Source organism: Eleutherodactylus coqui, chromosome 6 (assembly GCF_035609145.1).
Source record: "Eleutherodactylus coqui strain aEleCoq1 chromosome 6, aEleCoq1.hap1, whole genome shotgun sequence".
In the NCBI taxonomy this organism is placed as follows: Eukaryota; Metazoa; Chordata; class Amphibia; order Anura; family Eleutherodactylidae; genus Eleutherodactylus; species Eleutherodactylus coqui.
This window is the reverse complement of record NC_089842.1, coordinates 164640723-164662610: the sequence shown is the minus strand read 5'-3', so window position 1 is coordinate 164662610 and position 21888 is coordinate 164640723. Positions and strand designations below refer to the sequence as shown.

Here is a 21888-nt window from a genome sequence, read left to right as displayed (position 1 = left end):
CAGCTCAGATCTGTTTGGGGTTATAATGTCTGAACCTAGTCAAATTCTCAATCTGTGTGATATTACATGGAACTACACAGAAACTGTCTAGAGATAGATACAGACATTTCTATCACAGTTACTGATGATGACCACACAGCTCCTGCCACACAGTTATAATAAAGGAGATCACAGCTCATGCTCCTGACTATATACTCATTGTCTATAGCTTATTTAACTGAATATAGAAAGTAATGACAATTAAACAGTGTCCCTAGAAGGCAAAAATGGTATAGCCTTAGCTAAATTAATGCTGTGCTGATGCATCATGGGATTGATGGGAAACTGAATGTAAAAAAAAACTAACAGCCTCAAATGGTGCCTGACAAGCATCAGATGAGGCTGCATGGCATGGCAGCAGCTGGAATACACAGAGGAGATCTTCATAGTGTGACAGGCGATCGGGTGAGGAGGGCAGGAATGGAAAAATAGGTTTACACCTGAGTGGCCCTTTAAATTGCTTTAAAGTAACTTAAAGCTTTTACGCACCAAAGCAAAAAACTGTATCAGAGCCTCCCACGTAAGTGGTAGGTATAATACTGATGTCTTCTTATGTGCCCCTTTCACATACCAGGGCCTGGATGCGACTAATATGTTGGTACTCACTATATCTAGGCCCCTGCCTGTGTAAAATGGTACCATGCAGTGGCAATGCAAAGTGTTTCTAGAATGTTAGGGACTCCATGAGCCTCTGCCATCACACAGGCTCCGTGCACACAACTCTGACTTTTGCAACTCTGAATCTAGCATTCAGGTGTGAAGAAAAAGTTTCACTACATCATTTCTGAGTGGGAACTTTACTGACGTTGCAATTCCCTATAACAAAACTACCTGACCTATGCTCTGGCACGTCACCATTGTCATAGGCACAACATACACCATTCTACCAAAAGTATTTGGACACCCCTATCAGTAGTACGGATGATATTTTATTAACTTGTCATGTGTCCTAAACTATGCTACAAAAGATGCAGATCCTTGGAGGCATCAGCCAGGGTTTGTGGCAGGAGATGCATGCCATTTCATATACGGGTTATGCCGTTGCACACAAGCCTTCCATCATGAATCACAATGTATCGGTCCATCTACAATGGTGCAAGGAGCATTGTCATTGGACTGTTGAGCAATTGCAGAATGTTCAAAGGAGTGACGAATCATGCTACTCCATCTTTAAATAGACATACCTGCATGCGGAGGATGCCTGGTGAACGCCTTTTGCCCGAATGTGTTGTGCCAACAGTTAACTATGGCAAAGGTTTCGTTATGGTTTGGGGATGCTTTGCAGGGCATGATCTCAGTCCATTGGGTGTAGAGACAAGAACCATGAACACGGAGGTGTACCTTGACATTCTAGACAGTAATGTGCTGCCAACAATGTGGCAATAGTCTGGGAATGGTCAGCAATGCCGTCAACAAGACCACACTTTGTCACAAATCCAACACTGTTTTATGTTGGTTTGAGAATATGGATATTTCACAATTGAACTGGCCCGCACAGAGTCCCTACTGAACATCTTTAGGATGAACTGGAACGTGGGGTCAGGAAATGATGAATGGAGGGAAATCCCAGCTGAAGTGTATCAGACGTTAGTAGAAAGTATGCCAAGGAGAGTATCCAATGTCATTAGGGCCAAAGGAGCCCCACTAAGTATTAACATATGGAAATAAATACTATGGATTCTTGCTCAATCCAATTACTATTTGTAGGATAGTGTATGTATATAACTCACGATCAACATCAGTTTTTCATATATACATACTAGCTAACTTGAATGGACATTGATGTAGATGATGATTTTATGGAGCAGAGCTGCAGGCATCAGGCTTTTAATTTCAATATCTTTATACATAGATATAAAAGATCTTTCCAGCTTGTCTCTCGGGGCCTACAGCACTGATTTGCAAAGCAATTTAATTTTTTCTTCCCCGTACAGAAGTGATACACAAGTTAGACAATGAACAATAGGCACACTCCTCAAACTTGCCAAACTCCAGACTGCAAGCAACTCAATTGTGAGAAATAGGACAGGATGTGTCAGAAAGCTACCGTAGATGACTGATAGAGCCAGTTGCATATGAACATCAATTCATATCAGTTATAGTAGACTGACTTCAGTGCTGCCGTATGCATAAGCCAAGCTGGCTCTTATAAAGAGCTCTGCACAATGCTTAGCTGTGGGAAAGTAAGAATGACACGGGCAGGAAGGAACTTTCTGAAAAGCAAGGCCTACAATAGTAAACACAATATGGCATGGGAACGTCAGACAGAGCTATGGACAATGGACCCAAGTATTGTAGCAAGAAAACTTGGACTGTCGACAATATGAAATTAAGTCTGCACGACTATTTAAGAAATATGAATCTATTAGTCTGAGTGTTTATGGATCAGGTTAAGTTGGGGCTACGGAGCAACTTGATCATTTGCACAAGCCAAATTCCTAGTCAAGAATGATTAAGTAAAGCAATGAAAGGGTCCTGCACAAAGTATTCTGTGCTAATGTCATTCTGCAATGGATCAATTTACCAATGTGCTGCCAGTAAGAAAAAAAATGTTGTTTTTACTGGAATGATGACAGCTATGTATGGAGTCATTTTCACCAGGTCATGTTAAGATTGCAGGGGCAGACTCAACCTAAACTTACTCATCAGCGAAATGGCTCCCCGTCTGCTAGGATCTTCTAGACAATTCCCATGGATTAGACATTACTGGCCGAAAAAAACCATTATAACTTCACAAAAGCTTTATAATCCGAGTAAGCAATATTAACAGGAGACATTTTTGAGACACCTCAAACCCTCAATTACTGGCAGATATCTGACTTTTATTTGATTAGAAACTGAGCATCAAAAGTAAAGGAAAAGAACGACTACTTAGTACAGAGGACAGAAAGCACCATAACATAGATGAACATTAGGCCCCTTTAAGGTACTGCTTGACCTCAGTACCACACTCCCAATTTCATTTCCTGTTGCAGGACATTTTGGAATCCCCATCCTATTTTCATGAATTTAGTACATCTTTCACTTCTCAAAATGAGCATAAAACCTATGTGGATTGGACTTCCAATCTCCAGAGGCCCAATAAGCAGCCATATGGGCTGCCTCTATGGTACATATGCCCTTTAACAGAAGAGAGGAGAGTCTCACAGTAGAAAGTAAAGGATCACATCTTGGTGTTAGCAATCACATCTCTCTTCTAGAGTGCCATAGGGTTTTGTGCACCCAAACATTCTCATTCCTTAGGCTGGTTTCACACGAGCATATTAGTGTGCAAAATTTGTATGCCCAATATGCAGAGAATAGAACCCATTGATTTCAATGGGTTCATTCACATTTCAGTATTCTACGCACGCATTTCGGTCGCACAAAATAAAAAAAAAGAATATGTTCAATTTTTGTGCATAGTTTGCACACCAAAGGTCCCCATAGAAGTTATTGGGGCTGCTCAAGTAGATGTGAGACACTGGGTAATTCCACTGGAAAAAGAACACATCTAGAACTAATTAGCCATTTTAATTGGTGCATTTGTTTACTGCACACAAATGAACATGTTTTGCAGGGGCAAAAAGTACAGTAAAATACGCTGATGTGTGCGCAAAAAAAGCATTGTTCATTGCAGAAAAATGTAGCACTCAGGCACACACAAATGTGCTTATAAGAGAGAAGAGTGCTGTAACCCTGATACAGATTCTGTATTTCTTGATTAGTGATGTTGGGGTACCTGTGAACAGTGTAAGAGACTCCCTTAAAGGGTTAAACCTTTGCTATGGCAACAGACGTGCCATAAAGTGCGCCACATTGTAACATACCCCAGAATTCTGCTACAATTTACTGCATACTAGAATGGAGCATGAGCAGACTATGAGTGCCGATTGGCTGATGCTCCCCAAATATGAATGACAATTTTTGCTGCGTCATCAGTAAATTGCAGGGAACTAAGAGCGAGCGAGAAAGGTTGCTGCTGCTGAAGACTTGTGAGGAGAGGCGCAAAAGCCTGCAAAGGGACCATTTTGGAAAATCCCGGTTTGCTGCACAGGATTTGATGTGACTCCTGGACTGTGTAAACTTCCAGAGGTAGACAGAGGGTAAGGGTGCTGGAACAAGAGACCATGGGATGCTGTGCGGCAGAGCCTAGGACTGCCAGGCTGTAACTTATTCTGCATCATATCCTGAGTCTGCATCGCTATATACCACCTGCAACAACAGCGTGATTCCTGTGCTATCCATAGTCGAGGGGATATAATGGGGCATACAGCGCTAACTTGTACTGGATTTTTATGGAAATCTTTAACAGAGGATTGGAACAGAACCTCTGATGCAGATATCAATGAGCCCAGGGGCGTAACTATAGGGGATGCAGAGGATTCGGTTGCACCCAGGCCCAGGAGCCTTAGGGGGCCCATAAGGCCTCTCTTCTCCATATTGGGAGCCCAGTACTATGAATAAAGCATTATAGTTGGGGGCCCTGTTACAGGTTTTGTACCGGGGCCCAGAAGCTTCAACTTACGCCTCTGAATGAGCCCTTAGCAGATGTTCACAGATGTTTCGGATTATGATTTATACATAATTTCGATGCGAATTTGACACGGATTTCACCAATCCATCTGAAGGAGTGAAAATCCATAACATAAATCGACATTCTATGAATTTAAAATCCACAATGCAGGTCAGTTTATGCCGTGGATATTGACCACTGTGTGTAGATGAGATTACTAAAATCCTTTTTACAATGCTTACACTGTAAATGTTGCTGATTTTCCGCAGCCAATTCCACAATATTTCCAACCCATGGGAACATACCCTGAAGAAGACCCATCAAAACTGGTGCCAAGGAAAAGTAGAGCAATTTTCCATACCAACCAAATATCATCTCTCATTGTTCAGAGACCTTAATTGGTTGTTATTTGTAACTTCTTCACTTTTGCACCTGTTTCATACGTCTTCCCTACTAAACGACGTGATTTTGGCGTTTTAGACCTGCAATATAGGCAACCAATATTTTAGACTGATTGAGTTGGGTGTCAAATAAATATAAATAAGATTTATATTGAATAAATGCATATGTCCTAGGGATGACTGATCCCTAATAGAAGAGCCTCTGCCTGCGACCTCACTGAAATGTGCCAAACAGTGTTCCCAAAATAGTGTACTCAATCTATAGGAAGGAGTAATGTAAAAAAAACATAGGATGCCTTCCAAGTGAATGATGAATGTCTATGAAACACACATAAACCAATGGCTGATAAATGACATGTTCCCTGAAATACATCTATGACCTAACAGGATGACTACTCCTCAGAGTGCACTTTAAATGAATCACCTCGTTCTGCCATCAGTCATATAGAAGCAGAAGCATGTGGTTAAACATTTGTTAGGAATGATTAAATCAGTATTTTAGGAAAACGGCATATCATAGAAAAACAGACAAGAAAGTGCATTCCACAGACCTTCAATATGGATACCGACGATAAATATATATATGTTACGCATGGTGAATTTCTTGCCATACGTAAAAAAGCTGAGTCAACTACTTGTACGCAGCCATCACCTCTCCTGACATGTCTGTTTCAGTAAACACTTCTATTCCTCATGAAAGAACAATGCTGGAGAATTGTTTCTTAAAGCTCTGCATTGTGCCATTCCTTTGTTATTCCACCAAGAAAAGTACATATAAAGCGACAACTAGGTGTGGCCATTTTCTGCACCAATAACATTGAGTTGTCGATTTATTTATACATTTTCAGGAAGAACAGCAGAGGAATAAACAATGCAATGTTCTAGAAAAGATGCTCCAGAATTGTTATTTCATATACCGTACTGTAGAGGCATTTACCATAACAGACATGTAAGAAGAGCCAACAGGTTCTATTTAAATGGTAAGACAAACCCTTTCCAAACAACCTTTTAGGGCATCCCAAGATGATAGAGAGCGGATCCCACAGTCTGGGGTTTGGTTATGCTAAAAGCTGCATTCAACCACGGTGCTTGACTACTGCTATCCAAAACTAGCATTTTCATTGCAGATATGCCCAGTTACAAAATCTGATCACTGGGGCCAGAGGCGTAAATTGAAGCTCCTGGGCCCCAATGCAAAACCTGTAACAGGGCCCCCAACTCTAATGCTTTATTCATAGTACTGGGCTCCCTATATGGAGAAGAGAGGCCTTATGGGACCCCTAAGGCTCCTAGGCCCGGGTGTAACCGCATCCCCTGCATCCTTTATAGTTACGCCAGTGCCTGGGGCTCATGATTACCTTAACTCCAGGAAACCCCAAAGTGGAAGCACTGCTCCGACCCCTGTGTAGCAGCTCTAAATAAAATCAATGGGACCCCAGCCTGCAATTACAAGCACAGCGCCCATTGATGTCAATGAGAGCAATACTTGCAATTACGAGTACTGGCCGCTACACTGGCTGGGCACTGACTGCATAACCCCTTCAACAGAGGTGGGCTCTCTGTTCATGACCTTGGTGTTGAATGGAGAAGAACAAAACAGAGAGCCTGTCACCCTGGAGGACTCAACACATCCAAACATTACATAGCCTATTTAATTCAGTGTTGCTTCATTTTCTCCTTGGGTGGTGTTGCACAGAAACTAAACAGTTGCTGCTTGATTACGGCAGATCCCCGAGTCTACCAGCACAAGTAATAGTCTAAAAATGTTAAATATTAGTAGATAAGTTTAAGAATAATTAATAAATGATATAGATATCAGAAGAAGAGGAGTTTAAAATCCCATAGCTGTAAAGAACATTTTAGGTAAAATTAAAGAGTAATTAAAAACTACAAATCACTCCATCTAAAATAAACAGAAAGTGCCTCATAAGTCCCGCCACTGTGCCATGTATTATCCTACTGCTGAAATATTAACAGCAATAAGATGAATAAATTATGGAATTTTCATAATTTTACAACTAATTGTGAAGAGACCAATATTTTCATTCATCGCCTTCGGCATTTTGCAGATGGATTTAATTGTGGAAATCGTGAACATTTGAACTCTATAGTGGTATATTAAAACTAAGTAGCTTACTTAATAAAAAAAATATGTTTTAAAGGGAAATCCACCATGAACCTATTTTATGAAGTGACTGAACCTCTTTGGACTCTCCATGACAGTTCTCATATGACAGTTCTCACATTACCGCACCAGTGGAATCAGTAATGCGAGAGCTGTGTCAGAGTTTTCCAGTAACGTACTGTAAATCTTCATCACAAAATCCATTAGTTTAGAAATCAGCTCTCTGAGCTCCATAACGACTATTTTTTTTTGATACTCTGATATGTACCAGTAAGGTTTTTTATTTTTTATTTCCCCTTTAAATGTAGGTGATAATTTTGTTAATATGATAACGGTTTGTTAATTTAAAAAATAATAGAAAATCAGCTCCAAACTCAATTTTAATCCGGAATTGCCTGATCCAAAATGTTTAAGTATATTCAGGTTCAGTCACAAAACATGTCAGCTCAATGCCAGGAAGCTGTGGACCAGATATACAGAAGTGTCAGAACTGACTTCTTAAAGACTACGGAGGACATCAAATTCTTGTAAATTCTCCATTATTCTGGATAATCCTATAATTTGACACCCTTAAACTTCCAAATAAATTAGAAAAACACTTTTATTATTACATTCTAAGTATGATAATGTCAATGTAGTAAAGGCACACATGCCAAAATGGCATATCTGTTAGCCCAAATAATACATTATCCTACAACGTAATTGGACACCAGGCCAAGAATCAAAAGTTGAATTTATTTACATATGTTAATACTTAACATGGCCTCCTTTGGCCCTAATGACATTGGATTCTCTCTGTGGCATACTTTCTACTAACGTCTGATAAACTTCAACCGGTATTTCTCTCCATTGATCCTGCAAAAGTCTGTCGAGTTCTCTCAAAGGAGCATTGGCTTGTCTACAATGGTGAAACGAGCGTTGTCTTTGGACAGTTGAGCCATGGAAGAATGTTCTATGTAGTAATGAATCACAAAACTCCATCTTCGGATCAGATAGACGTAACTGGATGTGGAGGATTCTTTGGAAACGCCTTTTGGCTTGAGTGGGTTGTGACAATAGTTACCAGTTCCCATTTAGTCTGGGGATGTTTTTGTCCTGGTTTGTTGGTTGTAGTTGCAAGAACTATGGAGGTGTACCTTGGCATTCTAGACAATAATGTGCTACCAACAATGTGATGGTACTCTGGGAATGGTCAGCAATGCTTCCAACAAGGCAACGTGCCTTGTCATAAATCCAACACTGTTGGTTAAACAGAGTCCCAACCTGCACCCTACTGAACATCTTTGGGACGAACTGGAACATCGAGTCAGGAAATATGAACAGTGTCCATCTTCTTTGAGAAGAGAACTTGCCAGATGTTTGCAGGATAAATGAAGGGAAATACCTAGCTGAAGTGTATCAAAGATTAGTAGAAAGTATGCCATAGAGAATATCCGATATCATTAGTGCCAATGGAGGCCCCACAAAGTATTAACTTATGTAAATACATACTTTTTGATTCTCACTCAGGTGTCCAATTACTTCTGGTAGGATAGTGTATATTTCCACATGCTCATGAATATTTTTCTTCTCTTAGGCGAATATATCATATAGCCAACAATTTTGAAGGCTATGAAGAGCTTTCTATGGATCCCAGCTGATTCCTTTCTCTTTCTCAACTTTGTGTGCTGTATGTTATTCCTATAGCTATGCCCATGTGAGTTTTACGCCTATTTGATTTCATACACAAAAGGAAGTTACTAGCCCACTAAGTGCGAATTCACATGTGGCAGATTTGGTGCATAAATTATTGCAACAGTACCATTCACTTGAATTAGGTTTGCAGAATATCATATGCTGGTCACAAAAACAAGCCCATTCAGATGTGTTGAACTGATTTGTATTTGTAGAATTCACTCTTGACACCGTTCTCATGTCCCACATGCACAATGTTATATTATTTCATTTTTAAAAATAATTTTTTATGCAGAAACATATTTGGTGCCACAAAATGAAAAGTTTATAAGTCATTTAATGCTGAATATATCTGAACAGAGTGTATCTGTTTAGCCTTTCTCCCGGTGGTCAACGGTCTCCATAACCTTGAGACACAATGTATGGTTTGTACCTGAAATCCTACCCTTAAACAAGCTTTAACACAATGACAGGACAATGCATTAATAGTGCCCTTTACAAAGATGGAAATTACAGGAGATTCTCTTACCAATCATCAAGTTCCTCTTTTTTTCTATTATCAAAGACGTTTCCCTTTGAAAGACACATAATTACGACCACACAGAGTGACCTTCTAGGACAGGTGCACCAGCCTACTACAACAAGGTCTTGGAAGAAAGCAGGTGTATTTTCCCAAAGAAAATACCACCCAGCAGGAGACAGGTCAATGTCAATGAGCTGCAGATAAAGCCATGAGAAGAATCTGTGCATTGTAAGGATAAATCTACTTCCCAAGAACAGCCAGCAACTTAATATTATCCATCAGCCGTGACCAAGTCACGCTTTCAATGACTTTGAAAACGTTTTGTTTTGCTTCCCATTTCCAGACGTCGGACCATAAACCCACGTCCCAATGCAGTCACACAATGCAACATTAGGGGAAGAAAAAAAACTAAATTTAGTTCTAAAGGAATTTTATTATCATCATGCAGGAAATTTTTCAATTGAAATGAAGGTCAATAAGAGCAGATTTCCCCTACAGGGGCTGGCTTCTTCCAGACTTCTCCTGCAGGAAAAATGACATTGTTTCATTAAACAATGTTGGTTATAATATATAAAGTAACAATGTAATCACCGACAAATGGACAAATCCTTAATAATAACAGAGATGTCCAAAACTAATTTATGACAGGAAACTGGAAGGTGTTATTAAGTAGATCCTACAAGACTGTTTGGGTTTGAAGTTGAATAACAAGATAGGGATTTGGATAATACAGAAAAAAAGGGACCTCATATTGTCACTAATCATTCACGTCCCCCTAAGCTGTCTTGGGCTTGGAAGAAGCCAACTGACATCTTTTTTATATAATACAGGGATGTGGATTTTAAGCAATGTTGGCTCAAAATGGACATTCAGTTCTACTATTTTCTCTCTCGAGAAAATCACATAAGGTTATCTATCTTACTTGTTTTTTTTCTAGATAGATAACAATATGTGTACTCTATCATAGAAGAAGACACGTCTATGACCTTTTCAATTTAAAGTGGAAGACACCAAGGCTTATCTTAGAGAAAAGTAGCCTCATTGTCATGTCACAATTTTTGTTCAAGAACTGTAATTGGTTGCTATGGCCAACAGGAACCCTTTTACTCCGTGCAAATGAAAAGTGTAGGGCAATCAGTCGGGTCCCTGCTTCCATTTTCCAAGGGGCCTCTGAAAAATGAGTACTGAAATCCAATTTGTTGCCACTTTTTCACCCATTTGATAAATCCCAATATGAGGACTTTCAAGTTCACCTGATGAATTCATGCCAGAAAATGGCTGCCTGCAAAAACTTGACATCAATGTAATAAAAAAAGAAAAGAAAAAGTACACAAGTTCCTGAATACATATGTTTCTTCTTCATTAATATCATCACTTCCAGGGAACTAAGTGGTTTTGAAAGCTTTCAATAACTGCTCAATTAGACAATTACCATCATTTCTATTTTTTGATGCCACTTAGAGCAGGAAAATCAATTTCATATAATTGTACAAAGCCCAAACCCAACACTTTTCAATATGAAAAAGTTGCTACAAAATCAAAATAACATGCAGAAATTAACTGAAAACCCCTACCTATTTGCATTAAACCAGAAAAGTAAGTTTAAATTGCAAGAATCTGGCACTCACAGGGGACCAGACATCTAATAAATGGGAGCTGAATGATGTGGAGGAAACAGAGTGGCCACCTGGTTAGCAAAATATCTCAGGTTTTAAATATAGAAAAAAAAGTATTTGCCTTTTTTTCTTCAAGATGAGACCATAGTGTTCCTGTATATCAAATGCAATTCGGACTATTAAATGGTGCCTCCCATTTCCTATGGTGCCCCCTAGTACTGGACCACCCAAAACAACCTGAATGTGGAGAATTTAATTTTCACTCCCCTGCGCCATCAAGAACTGTATCATCAATCAATTCACTGCTCTACAGCACCAGGGACATTAAAGGATATGGAAGCCTTTGTGCATGATAAATCAATACACACATCTTACTAAGCCCCTGCAGAAAAAATGATGCACTTATATGGGGTTTTTGCATTGAGTTTTCCTTTTCATGCATTTAGAAAGCCTCATACTTGATTTGTAGGTTCTCCTACATTCAAGTTTCTGGCTGGGGAGTGTTTCCAGCAGGGATCAGCTGGTGGCTTTCTCATTGTGTTCTATAAGAAGCAACGGACAATAGGACGCACCCCTGTTTTAAAGGGGGAAAATAGGGAACAAATATTTTGAACTCACCCAGGAACAGCTCAAGAAATAGTGTCGGGTGACAGAGCAGAAGAAGCAGCAGAGGTCTAAAAAAATGGAGCTCCAGGTCACAGTGGCGCTTGTGTACGGCAGGAGGAAGGAAGGAAGCCGTTTGGTGGAGGTGGGGAAGCAGCAGCAGTTCCTGCTGGCGCTCACTACTAATCAGCGGTACATATAGGCAGCAGTGGGAAGCAGAGAAAACTGCTAACTGGTCGCACATCTGTTCATGCGGTCGCACGAACAAATGGTGATTGCAACGAATTTCAGCCCATACACTTTGTAAGACACAGCGACTTTTTCCCCCCACTTTGGAGGGAAAAAAGTGCATCTTATAGAGCTTTACTGACGTTTTTCTGGTGCGAGCAGCACCCTAAGTTGTAACCTTAACTGAAACTGACACTATTTGATGTATTGTGGTCAATGCCCTATTGTTACTTTTTTAAAACTATTTTGCAATAAAAGGTATTTTTTAATTTCCTGTTCTATCATTGGCTGACCTGGATTTTCCTTTTGGTGTTATGTCCAGTCATACCTGAATTTTTAGTCTCCGATTAGGAACAGGAACACAATTTATTAGAGAAGCAAAATCCCAGTCCATCCTTATATAATATCTTGCACCAGCCCCTTCCTTCCATTAGCACCCTGTATATAACACACATGTAATGGCAATATAAACACTCCTATTAGTTTCTCTAAACATTTCTTTATATGGCATCAGCAAAGCCGTAAGACGTCTTCAATATACAGTAGATGTAAAAGTCACAATAAGATGAATGGAAAAGAGGAATGTTTATGTAAGGAGACTTCCTCCCATAATTCCACATTTTGAGATTCTCTCATGGCATCCAGTAACGCTGCATTTAGCTAAATCCCAGATATATCTTAAGATTCCAATGTAGTCAAGGCATTCCCATGATTGTCTCTCCACCTGTTGAGCAGCAAGACAGAGCATGTCGTTTACCACGGCACTAATGCGGTTTGTAGGAATTTTGTCATGTGTTCAAGCCAAGGTTTACAATCACTGTTGGACATTTCCAGGGAAGAGCTCTATAATTAACGTTTTTGAAGGGAAGGACCACAGTTCTTGAAATATTTAATAGGGCATTAAATTGTAAAGCCTCCATGAGGGAATATCAACATCCAGGATGGACTAATTGGTACTATTAGATTAAGTGTTTGCAATCTGAAAAGTTTCTGTTTAGTTTCCAAAACTCCAGTCAAACAGAATGGTAATAGGAGTGACCAGTAATTGTATGCACAGTCCAACCATGAATGTAGAATAGGGACATGACACCAATATTGTGAGGACCTTTCCAATAGCAGCTCTGCAGGTTTCCTGGGCCAAATTAATATTCCCTACTATGCAAACCCATTAGGCAGTGACCTACAAAGAGGGTAGCAATGATAAATACCCAGGCCTCTTAAAGGCCAACAAGCCATGACTGGTGGTATAGTTGCCCCAATATAATTTTAATAACCCTAGTTGATTTCCATTTCCTTGCTTGCCAAAATTGTGGCACCTGTGAAGCCCATAGTCCTGTGTAGGTTCTTACCACCCATTTAAATGGCAACAAGATCAGTTTGGAATAGGCTACATTCTCCAAAGCCCGGTGGCAATGGCTTCTATTGTGTAGATAACTCCATAACATAATTGCATACATATTAAAGTAACACAATTAAAATTACTGTGTGCTTATATCATATGACACTTTGAAAATGTTATAGAAAAACAAATTTGCCCATATGGCAAAAATTTAGAAGAAAATGCTTAACAGGTGGACTGACTCACTTATCCTCAGCATTATGTTTACATCATTGGGCAATTAGCCGGCTAATGATGAAACCCTGTCCTCAGATGCACTAAGAACTCCCGGAGTTATTTAAAGGGATTACTTATTTTACAGACACAGAATGGAAAGGTTTGCAAAAAATATGGGTTATTGTCCCTTTTAAACTCAGAAACATGCTCCAATGCTATTTTATTGTCACAGATCCCTCCCATGTCAAAGGGACGGGCGGGTTTCCTTCCTGAGCCAAGATCACACAGCTCGGCATTGGGTCACCCTGTCATTAATTGTCACAGCGGTTTACTTTCTCACAAACATTCCAAAAAGAAAAAAAAATGTAGATACAGGGAGGAATTACGCAGCTCGTAATTATTGCACATTCTATAGCCTGGGTGGGTGACTGCTGCCTATCTGAGCACCAGATGTTGGCTCAAAGAGTGAAACAATTACAGGCTGCACCAGATATAGAGAGAAAGGACATGTGTGCAATTACAGATCAATCAGGGACACACACAATGAACTAATATCAGCAATACCATTATTTTGCTATACATACAGTAAAAATACATAAATAGATTACATTAATAACTTCATAAATTACTTCGACACTTTTTTGCAAGACAGCAAATGCACCCATACATGGCATGTAGTAAATGTACAGATCCAGCAAACATTAGCTTGACACTTAATACATTAATGAGGTTATCAGAGTTTTTAAAATTGATATCTGATCATGGGGGTCCGACTCTTGGGACTCCTAATTGTTTGAAGGAGCCATAGATTAGTGTGACCTCTACAATGTTTACATCTGTCCAGCAAGCGGCTGTTACCCAGAACGCTGTACTCTTAGTAGCGTCTGTTGTCTGACAACGCAGCAATACTCACAACACTGCAATACTCAGAATGCTGTGACCTCTTCAGTCAGCTGATCGGCGAGGGTCCAGAGAGTCGGACTCCCACGGATCCGATGCTGATGATGACCTATTCTAAGGATGAGCTCTTGATTTTAAAGACCCAGCTGAGCCCTTTAAATTCATAGTTGTTGCAAACTTTAAAATGTCAATTAACACAACAGAAGCCATCGAAAATGCAAAATTTATGCCTTGATGACCAACCAATTTTTCAGTTTTTTTCATCAGCGCATTCCAGGAGCCATAATTTAAGTTTTGCATTGACATACGATAGCTTGTTTTTGGTAAGACAAGTTCTATTTTTTAATGGCATCATTTTTGAGTGAGGATTGGGGGGGGGGGAGGGATAAATTCCACCATTTGTTCCCCATTTTTACAGCATTCAGCATGCAGAATAATGTAATAACACTATTCTCTAGGTCAGCACGATTCTGGCGATACAGAGTTTACACATTTTCTTTATATTTTGCTATTGATGTACACTAAAAGACACTTTTTTTCAAGATTTGCTTTGTATTGCTGCATTCCAAGAGACAAAGTAGTTTTCAAAAGCTGCCGCTCAGAATAAGGCCAGGTTCACACAGCTGTAGGCTTAAAATGCTGTGGGGCCACCGGGGCATTTTACAGCTGTGACCCCAAGCGTATGGGCTGCGGTTCAATTCTCAACAATAGCGAACAATGGGCTCTATTTCGCGTATGTACGTGGCAAAATAAAACATGCTGCATTCTATTTTGCACTTGTGAATTGCGCAATTCTGACACTGTAATGTGAATGGAACTGCGGAAGTCAATGTAATTGATTGCCTGCGATCTACAGCTTATTACACGGGCGTGCAGAGCCTGCGTAATACGGAATTCCTATATGGTCGTGTGAGCCTGGTCTGAAGCCTATTAGTGACTGCTGTAAAAAGGCGTATGGTTGGTAACTTAAGGGTTAAGGATTGCTGCTACATCTAATATGCATTAAGTATTAGGCTGGTATAATGGGAACACTAGTGGCTGCCGCTAGCTCTCGCGGTTTCCTGACAATTGGCAGCTTCACCCTGCAAGTACAGGTGCAGCCTGGCAATTAGCGCTATTAGGCAAGGTTTGATGGCACTAGTGTAATAGCACCCTTAATGATTGCTACATCTAATGTATACATAATACACATTGGTACTATCAGAGTAAAGCCTCACATTTGTGACAGTGTCAGAGCACTGAGTTGCATGGGGCTAAAATGGGACACTTATGAATGGCCATGGGCCCTATTGTATAGAACTGCTGGACCTCCATGAGCCTTCATGCTGTGGCCTAACAATATCCTGCCCATAGAGTTTCTCCATTAATGGTGGATACCAACATAGAGTTATTTATTGTTACCCATTATATATACAGGGCCATAATCAATGGTTTTTTTTACTGTGTATTGTGTATCCTGAAAATAAGACCTACCCTAATTTTTGGAGAGGTTTGGAATATAAGCCATACCCGAAAATAAGGCCTAGCTGTATTACATAAAAAGAAAAAGGTATACATTACCTAGCAGGCTTGGTCCGGGTCCCTTCCACTGCTCTCTGGAGATCCAACATGCTTTATTCAGTCCCACAAAAAATCACTTCTTGGTTAAGGGATTCATAAATCCCACCTCCAGGAAGAGATGGCTCTGATTGGTCCTCGAGCGCTGCTCAGCCAATCAATGCAGCACTTGATGAACCAATGCAAGCACTATGATTGGTTCATCGAGTGCTGCATTGATCGTTTTGTGGAGACGGGATTTATGAATTAGCCAATCAATGCCGTGGCTCAGACAATTCATAAATCCCGCCTCCACAATGCGATGGCTGTGATTAGTTCTTTGACCGCTGCTCAGCCAATCAATAAGGCACTAAATGTACTAATCTTCCGTGGGTGGCCGAGAACTGCAAGTAGCACATCGGAGCTCTGGGGAGCAGTGGGAGGGACCTGGACCGAGCCTGCTAGGTAAGTATAATAAGACGTCCCCAGGAATAACGCCTCTTTTGGGGTGAAAATTAATATAAGACAGGGTCTTATTTTTGGGGAAACAAGGTATGTCTGTGTGAAGGAGCCCTTAGACTGCTCCATCATTAAGAATATCGGATGGAAAAATCGTTGTTGTGAATATACCCTCAGGGTATGCTCACACTCTGCACATGCTTATGGAAAAATTCCAAATAAATTCCGCCTCTAAAATTCCGCATGTGAAAATTGCCTTGTCGATGGGAAAAAATTGCATACAGAATGTGGACCCAGAAAATCTAATTTCCACATCGGAATTCATGCCATTAACATGGTAAATTCTGCGTATAGTTCCGTGCCAAAAAGTTTTTTTAAGGTGGAATTCGCAGTGGAAAATTCTATGGCAAATTCCGCCACATGAACATATCCTTACTCTCCACAGGCTGTTCCTGATATTACAGATCAGATCAATTTACTTGAACAGGGATGACCTGCAATATCAGCCACAGCCTATACACAAGAGTGGCACTGTTTCTGGGTAGTAAAAAAAAAAGAAGCTTTTTGCAAATACTGGACAGCCACATTAAGGTTCAATGACATCCAACATCCTCTATTGTAAACTAGTTGATGGTTAATTTGAGGCACTCTCACCATTATGGAGCCAGGCACAGCCAATCGGAGGGCTTGTTTCTTCAATTCAGCCAGTTTTGCTTGACAGTAAGGGCACCATTCCCCTACCCCGGGTCCCTCTGACAGCTCAGACAGAGAGGACGCCCCGGCTCCCTCAGGAGGAGGACGGCTGCCTTGAAGAGCTTCATCTGCCGACTGCAACCTTTTCCTTGGTGATGGTACTTCTCTGCCAGGAAACCTGTCTGCAACCTACGGAAGAGAATAGATACTATGATGAGGTTTTTAGAATCCATACATTGTATCCATGTAAAGTGACTATGGTACTAATTTATGCTATCTGCTATTTAGAATACTTAGGATACATTCACACAGGCGGGTGTGATATCAGCCCAAGCGACTTGGATCGATATTGGGTCTGCAAACCAGCAATTTTCTTTGCGAGTGCAATGCGTTTGTGAGAAAATCATTGCAGTACATGCGATTTGCACTGTTGCAATAGTAAAAAAAAAAGAAAATCGCATTTCACGTGCTTGAAACTCGCATTTACATGAAGGTGTGATGCGATTTATTTTTTTTTCTACCCTGACCAAGAAGGGGTGATTCTTGAACAGAATTGCCCAAAACTAAGACACACTGTAACTTTTATATCACGCAATGCGCTGTAAAATAAAAAAAAATTTTAATTGCCCATGTGAATTACGCCATTTAACAAAATGGATTTTTTCATGTGCGATTTTTCTGCATCTTGCAATGCACAGAAAGCCTGTGTGAATGCACCTCAACAATATCAGTGGAACTTTTTGCAGTACTACATGCAAATATATGAAGTTGTTGCCTTTGTTTCTGTAGTTATAGTCTTTCTGAAAACTACTCCCAGTGCTACATAAAACTATATAAGTAATAAACATACTATATATAATTTATATCAATACTGTATACTTCTAAAGTGCACTTAGCATGTATAATACTTACATATATATATATATATATATATATATCTGTAGTGATGATACTGCCCCAGTGCTATATATAGTATATATCATAGAAATCAGACGTCGTCCAGTGCTATAGAAGTTGTTACAGTTGTAGTAGTAATATTTCTGATCCTTTTTCCTGTACTACATAAACTTTATTGATCATTCAGAACAATATACAGTGTGTATTTATACATATATTATAGGAGTAGTGGTGCTTCCTCCAGTGTTACAAGCATTTACTGTACATAAACACTATACAGTAGAGGTAGTCCCCCAGAAGTAGACTAATTTACATACATACAACAGTAGCACAGGTTATTTTTCAATGCCTCAGTCCCGTACATACATATATTCGCATTACTAATGGTATTTTTCCCAAACCTATATATATATATGTGTATGTATGTATATATATATATATATATATATATATATATATTCAGTAAAGTCTCGTTACTAGAATGCAAGACCAACAAATAATGATAGCAAGCATTGATACACTGTATGTTCAGCACACACTCAGCCTTCTAGACATCTTCAGCGCTGAATTCTGCTCAAGTTCTGCATCCCTAAAGGAATGCAATTTCAAAGTTTTACTTGACAGCTAAAGTTCTGCAACTTACCAGTCCTGTATGATTGGCATAGCCTGCATTGCCCAGCACAGGGACCATGGTTGTGTTGGGCTTTCCTTCTGTGCACTACAATGTGTAGCTCAGTCATGGATGAGAGTGCAAAGCTCCCAAAACTCACTCCAATTAACACAACTCCTTCTGCCAGGGCTAAGTAATCTTTCCATCATCCATGCTGTCTTCCCAGGGAACAAACAAGCTCACAATGTGGAAGTATGAGGGGCAGAGAGGGAGCAGCCTGCTCTCAGCAGCTCTGGACTGGCCAGACTAATGACTCAGGAAGACTGCAGGCGCAGGGAGAGCGTGCAGGGAGGGGCAGGAGGGATCATTCCCAGGATTATTTCACTTTTCCACAAACGTGAGGGTCCGGCATAGGAGCAGGATTCCCCCCCGGCCCAATGCCACCATGCAAGCAGAAGTTTACTTAATGAACAAGTTGAATGTAAGCAGTGATGAAGACAGCAGGACCAGAGGGTGCTGACTTCACTTCTCAGTTATGCGGTACAGTGAAGCAGATCTGCTAACTTTGTCATCTTTGGCGTTTCTATAGATAAAAAGGGGCTGTATAAAATCTAAGGGGTCATTCACACAAGTGTATGCAATCTTGGTCCGTAAAAAAACACATCTGTGTTACATCCATGTGTCATCCGTTCCGTTTTTCACAAACACACACACAAAAAAGGAAAAAGTGATGTGAGTTTTGTCACAACTCATGAAAAAAAAACCAGCATTGAACAATGATGCTAATGCGTGTTTGTTGGGGGGGTTATGCACCCAGAGACTTTAATGTACGAATTTGGTACATGTATACAAACTCAAATAGGGCATGCTGCAATTTTTTTTTTGCGCACATCGGTTCGCACAAAAAACGCATATCTGAGTACACCAATTCAGGGCCTATTTACATAGACATATGTGAGTTGCGCCCTGTGGGCATTGGACATGGCGTGTTTTGTTCTCGTCCGTGATTTAGACAGCAATAGGGTATGCAATTTTTTTCTTCCACGAATCGCAGGTCTGTGTCCAAAATGAAAGTTGCATTTCTAAAAAGCCTCATTAGGACTCAGGTCCACGAACGACCTGCAGCATTTTACCAACTTTGTAAATATCGGGTCTGCCGGTAGACTGCACTTGCCCATGTATCTCACGCACACGGACATGTGCAATGTGACTCTATTTTTTTAATTCCCTGCTGTGTTTCAGAGCGGGTATGGGTATGAAAATGCTGCCCATATGCATTGTATTGCGTATGGACAGGGTTGCATACGCAGTCCATACAAGCTTATAGGGCTCACGCTGCGTAGTACATAGAGAAATAGAGCACGCTGCAATGTTTTTCTGGTGCGTATCGATACGCACTGTCTACACGAACATGTGTATGGATCAATGAAAGTCCATTGATTTTCATTGACTGCATTGACTGTGTATCATGCGTCCATGCAATGCACTAGTAATAGGCGGTGAAAACAAGGTCGTGGACATGAGCCCTCGAAGATAAAATGTGGATGTAAAAGACACACATGTGAATCCAAATGCACAAACATGCAGTGAAAACTGTGTCCTTTCTCAGACCAAAATTACAAATGCCCATGTGAATGAGCCCTAATTCAATGGGTCCCAGATCAAAGGCATAGCTATACGGGGTGCGAAAGTAGTCCTAGTACCTGAGCCGATTCAAAGTCCTTTCTGCCAGAAATTTTGCTTTCAGGCCCAGGAGCTTGCACTCCATTCTGTGATCATCCACAACAGGCCTGTATCTCAGAGGGTCTTCGAAAGTACAACGCCCATTGTGTAAATACACTTAAGCCCGTGTGAAGCCGACCTTAGGCTGAATTCACACGGACAACTGTGATATCATTCTGAGGACCTTAAAATATTGCACATGTAAAAATGTGATTTTCACGGCGAATAGGATTCAATTTACGAGAAAATCACATTACATTACATTACTAAACATGCGGTTTTCACACGTATTTTTAATACGTGTGAAAATCGCATGTTTTTTCAATGCGAAATTTAAAAATCACATTGCAATTCGCTATGGACCATGTAAATACGGCTTAAGGATGAACTGCTTATGACATTTCCAAAGTTCTGCACTAAATCCTGCTAATAGTGAATTGGAAAGGTTTAGACTTGACAGCCCAGAAGTTGAATAGATTATGGATTGACATGGGATGCAGATATATAGATTTCCACAAACTGAGCAGTTATAATACTAACGATGAATCCTCTAATCCAGCATCCGATGATCCAGAAAGGCTAAATATTGGGCACAGAACCGCAATATAAGGCCTCGGTCACACGGGTGTTTTTTGCCGCGATTTGCGGGTCGCATGACGGATGCGCATCCGCAAATCACGTGACCGGGGCCGAAAAATCGCCCCAAAAATCTGCTCCTAGCCGCGTTTCCTTTGAAACGGGCCCGAGCAGTGGAGCGCTGTCCAGCCCATTGAATTCAATGGAGTCGGCAATACAGCCGGCTCCATTTAAAGCAATGGGCAAACATCATTCTGTGACAGCTGTGGCAGAGAAGAATGATTTGTCTTCTATACGTTCTCAATGGGGTCGGCGCTGCTGCCGCCGGCCCCATTGAGTGCATATAGAGAAGAGAACAGGAATCGCAGATCGCAGATAGGCGCGGTCTGCGATTTCTGTTCTATAATTAATCGGACAAGCGCATAAAAAGCGCTCATGTGTCCGATACCATTGCAAAGCAATGGTTCTATAAAATCGGCGATCGCATGCGCATGCACAAATCGCGCGAAAAATCGCCCGTGTGACTGAGGCCTAAATGAGGAATTTCATAAAACTCCAAGAAAACTGAACAGAGAGAAACAAGAAAAGAGGTGATAGAATTGTCCCACTGATGATGCATTTATGGTCTCACACAAGAACAAACTTTGAGTAATTCTTTACTGCAACCAAAGAATTGGATTTAGAAACACTAATTTCAAGGACATGGGTGAGTTTTTGTTTTTTTTTAAACTAATTAACAGGATGGAATAAAACCGCAGGAGCGGCTGCTCAGCAGATACTATTAAAATAGCCATCGTGAAGCTAACAAAATGTTATGTCAAACTAGTAAAAGTGAAAAGCCAGCACTCGGGTCCACTAGAGAAGTTAGTCATATAGTAAAAGAGAAGCAGTCTGCCTAGAAGAGGTTTAAAGAAACTGGGAGTTTAGCTGATAGAGCGTTGGATAAAACTACACAGGAGGAAAAACGGATTAATGTTGCTAAATCACAAAAAGGGGAAAGAAATGGCCAATTTTCTTAAGGAGGAGGATAGAACCCTTTTCTTGTATATTAGTGACAGAAAGAAGAAAAACTCTGGGATACCCAAGGTAAAATATTGGGATGATGACTAAATTACTGGAGATGAGGCCGTCAGTGACCATCTGAAGTGTTACTGTTGGTCAGTATCTTCAGAAGCTAGTATTTAGAATGATAGTATGTTTGGGCCCGGTAGCATCTCTAGCTATAAGGGCTCACAT

At 40.5% G+C, this 21888-nt stretch overlaps 1 protein-coding gene across 2 annotated transcripts in view; it reads right to left on the bottom strand.

Moving 5' to 3' along the window:
- The window catches only part of KIF26A (kinesin family member 26A), a 133668-nt gene extending 115003 nt beyond the window's left edge, over positions 1–18665 (bottom strand). For both annotated transcript variants that reach the window (XM_066608142.1, XM_066608143.1), the window contains exons 1-2: positions 18388–18665; positions 16809–17036 (exon numbers count right to left, since the gene is read on the bottom strand). In XM_066608142.1, the coding sequence (XP_066464239.1) occupies positions 16809–17036; positions 18388–18435 (276 nt within the window). In that variant the 5' untranslated portion in view covers positions 18436–18665. The remainder of the gene's footprint in view (positions 1–16808; positions 17037–18387) is intronic.
- Between the last annotated feature and the right edge of the window lie 3223 nt (positions 18666–21888).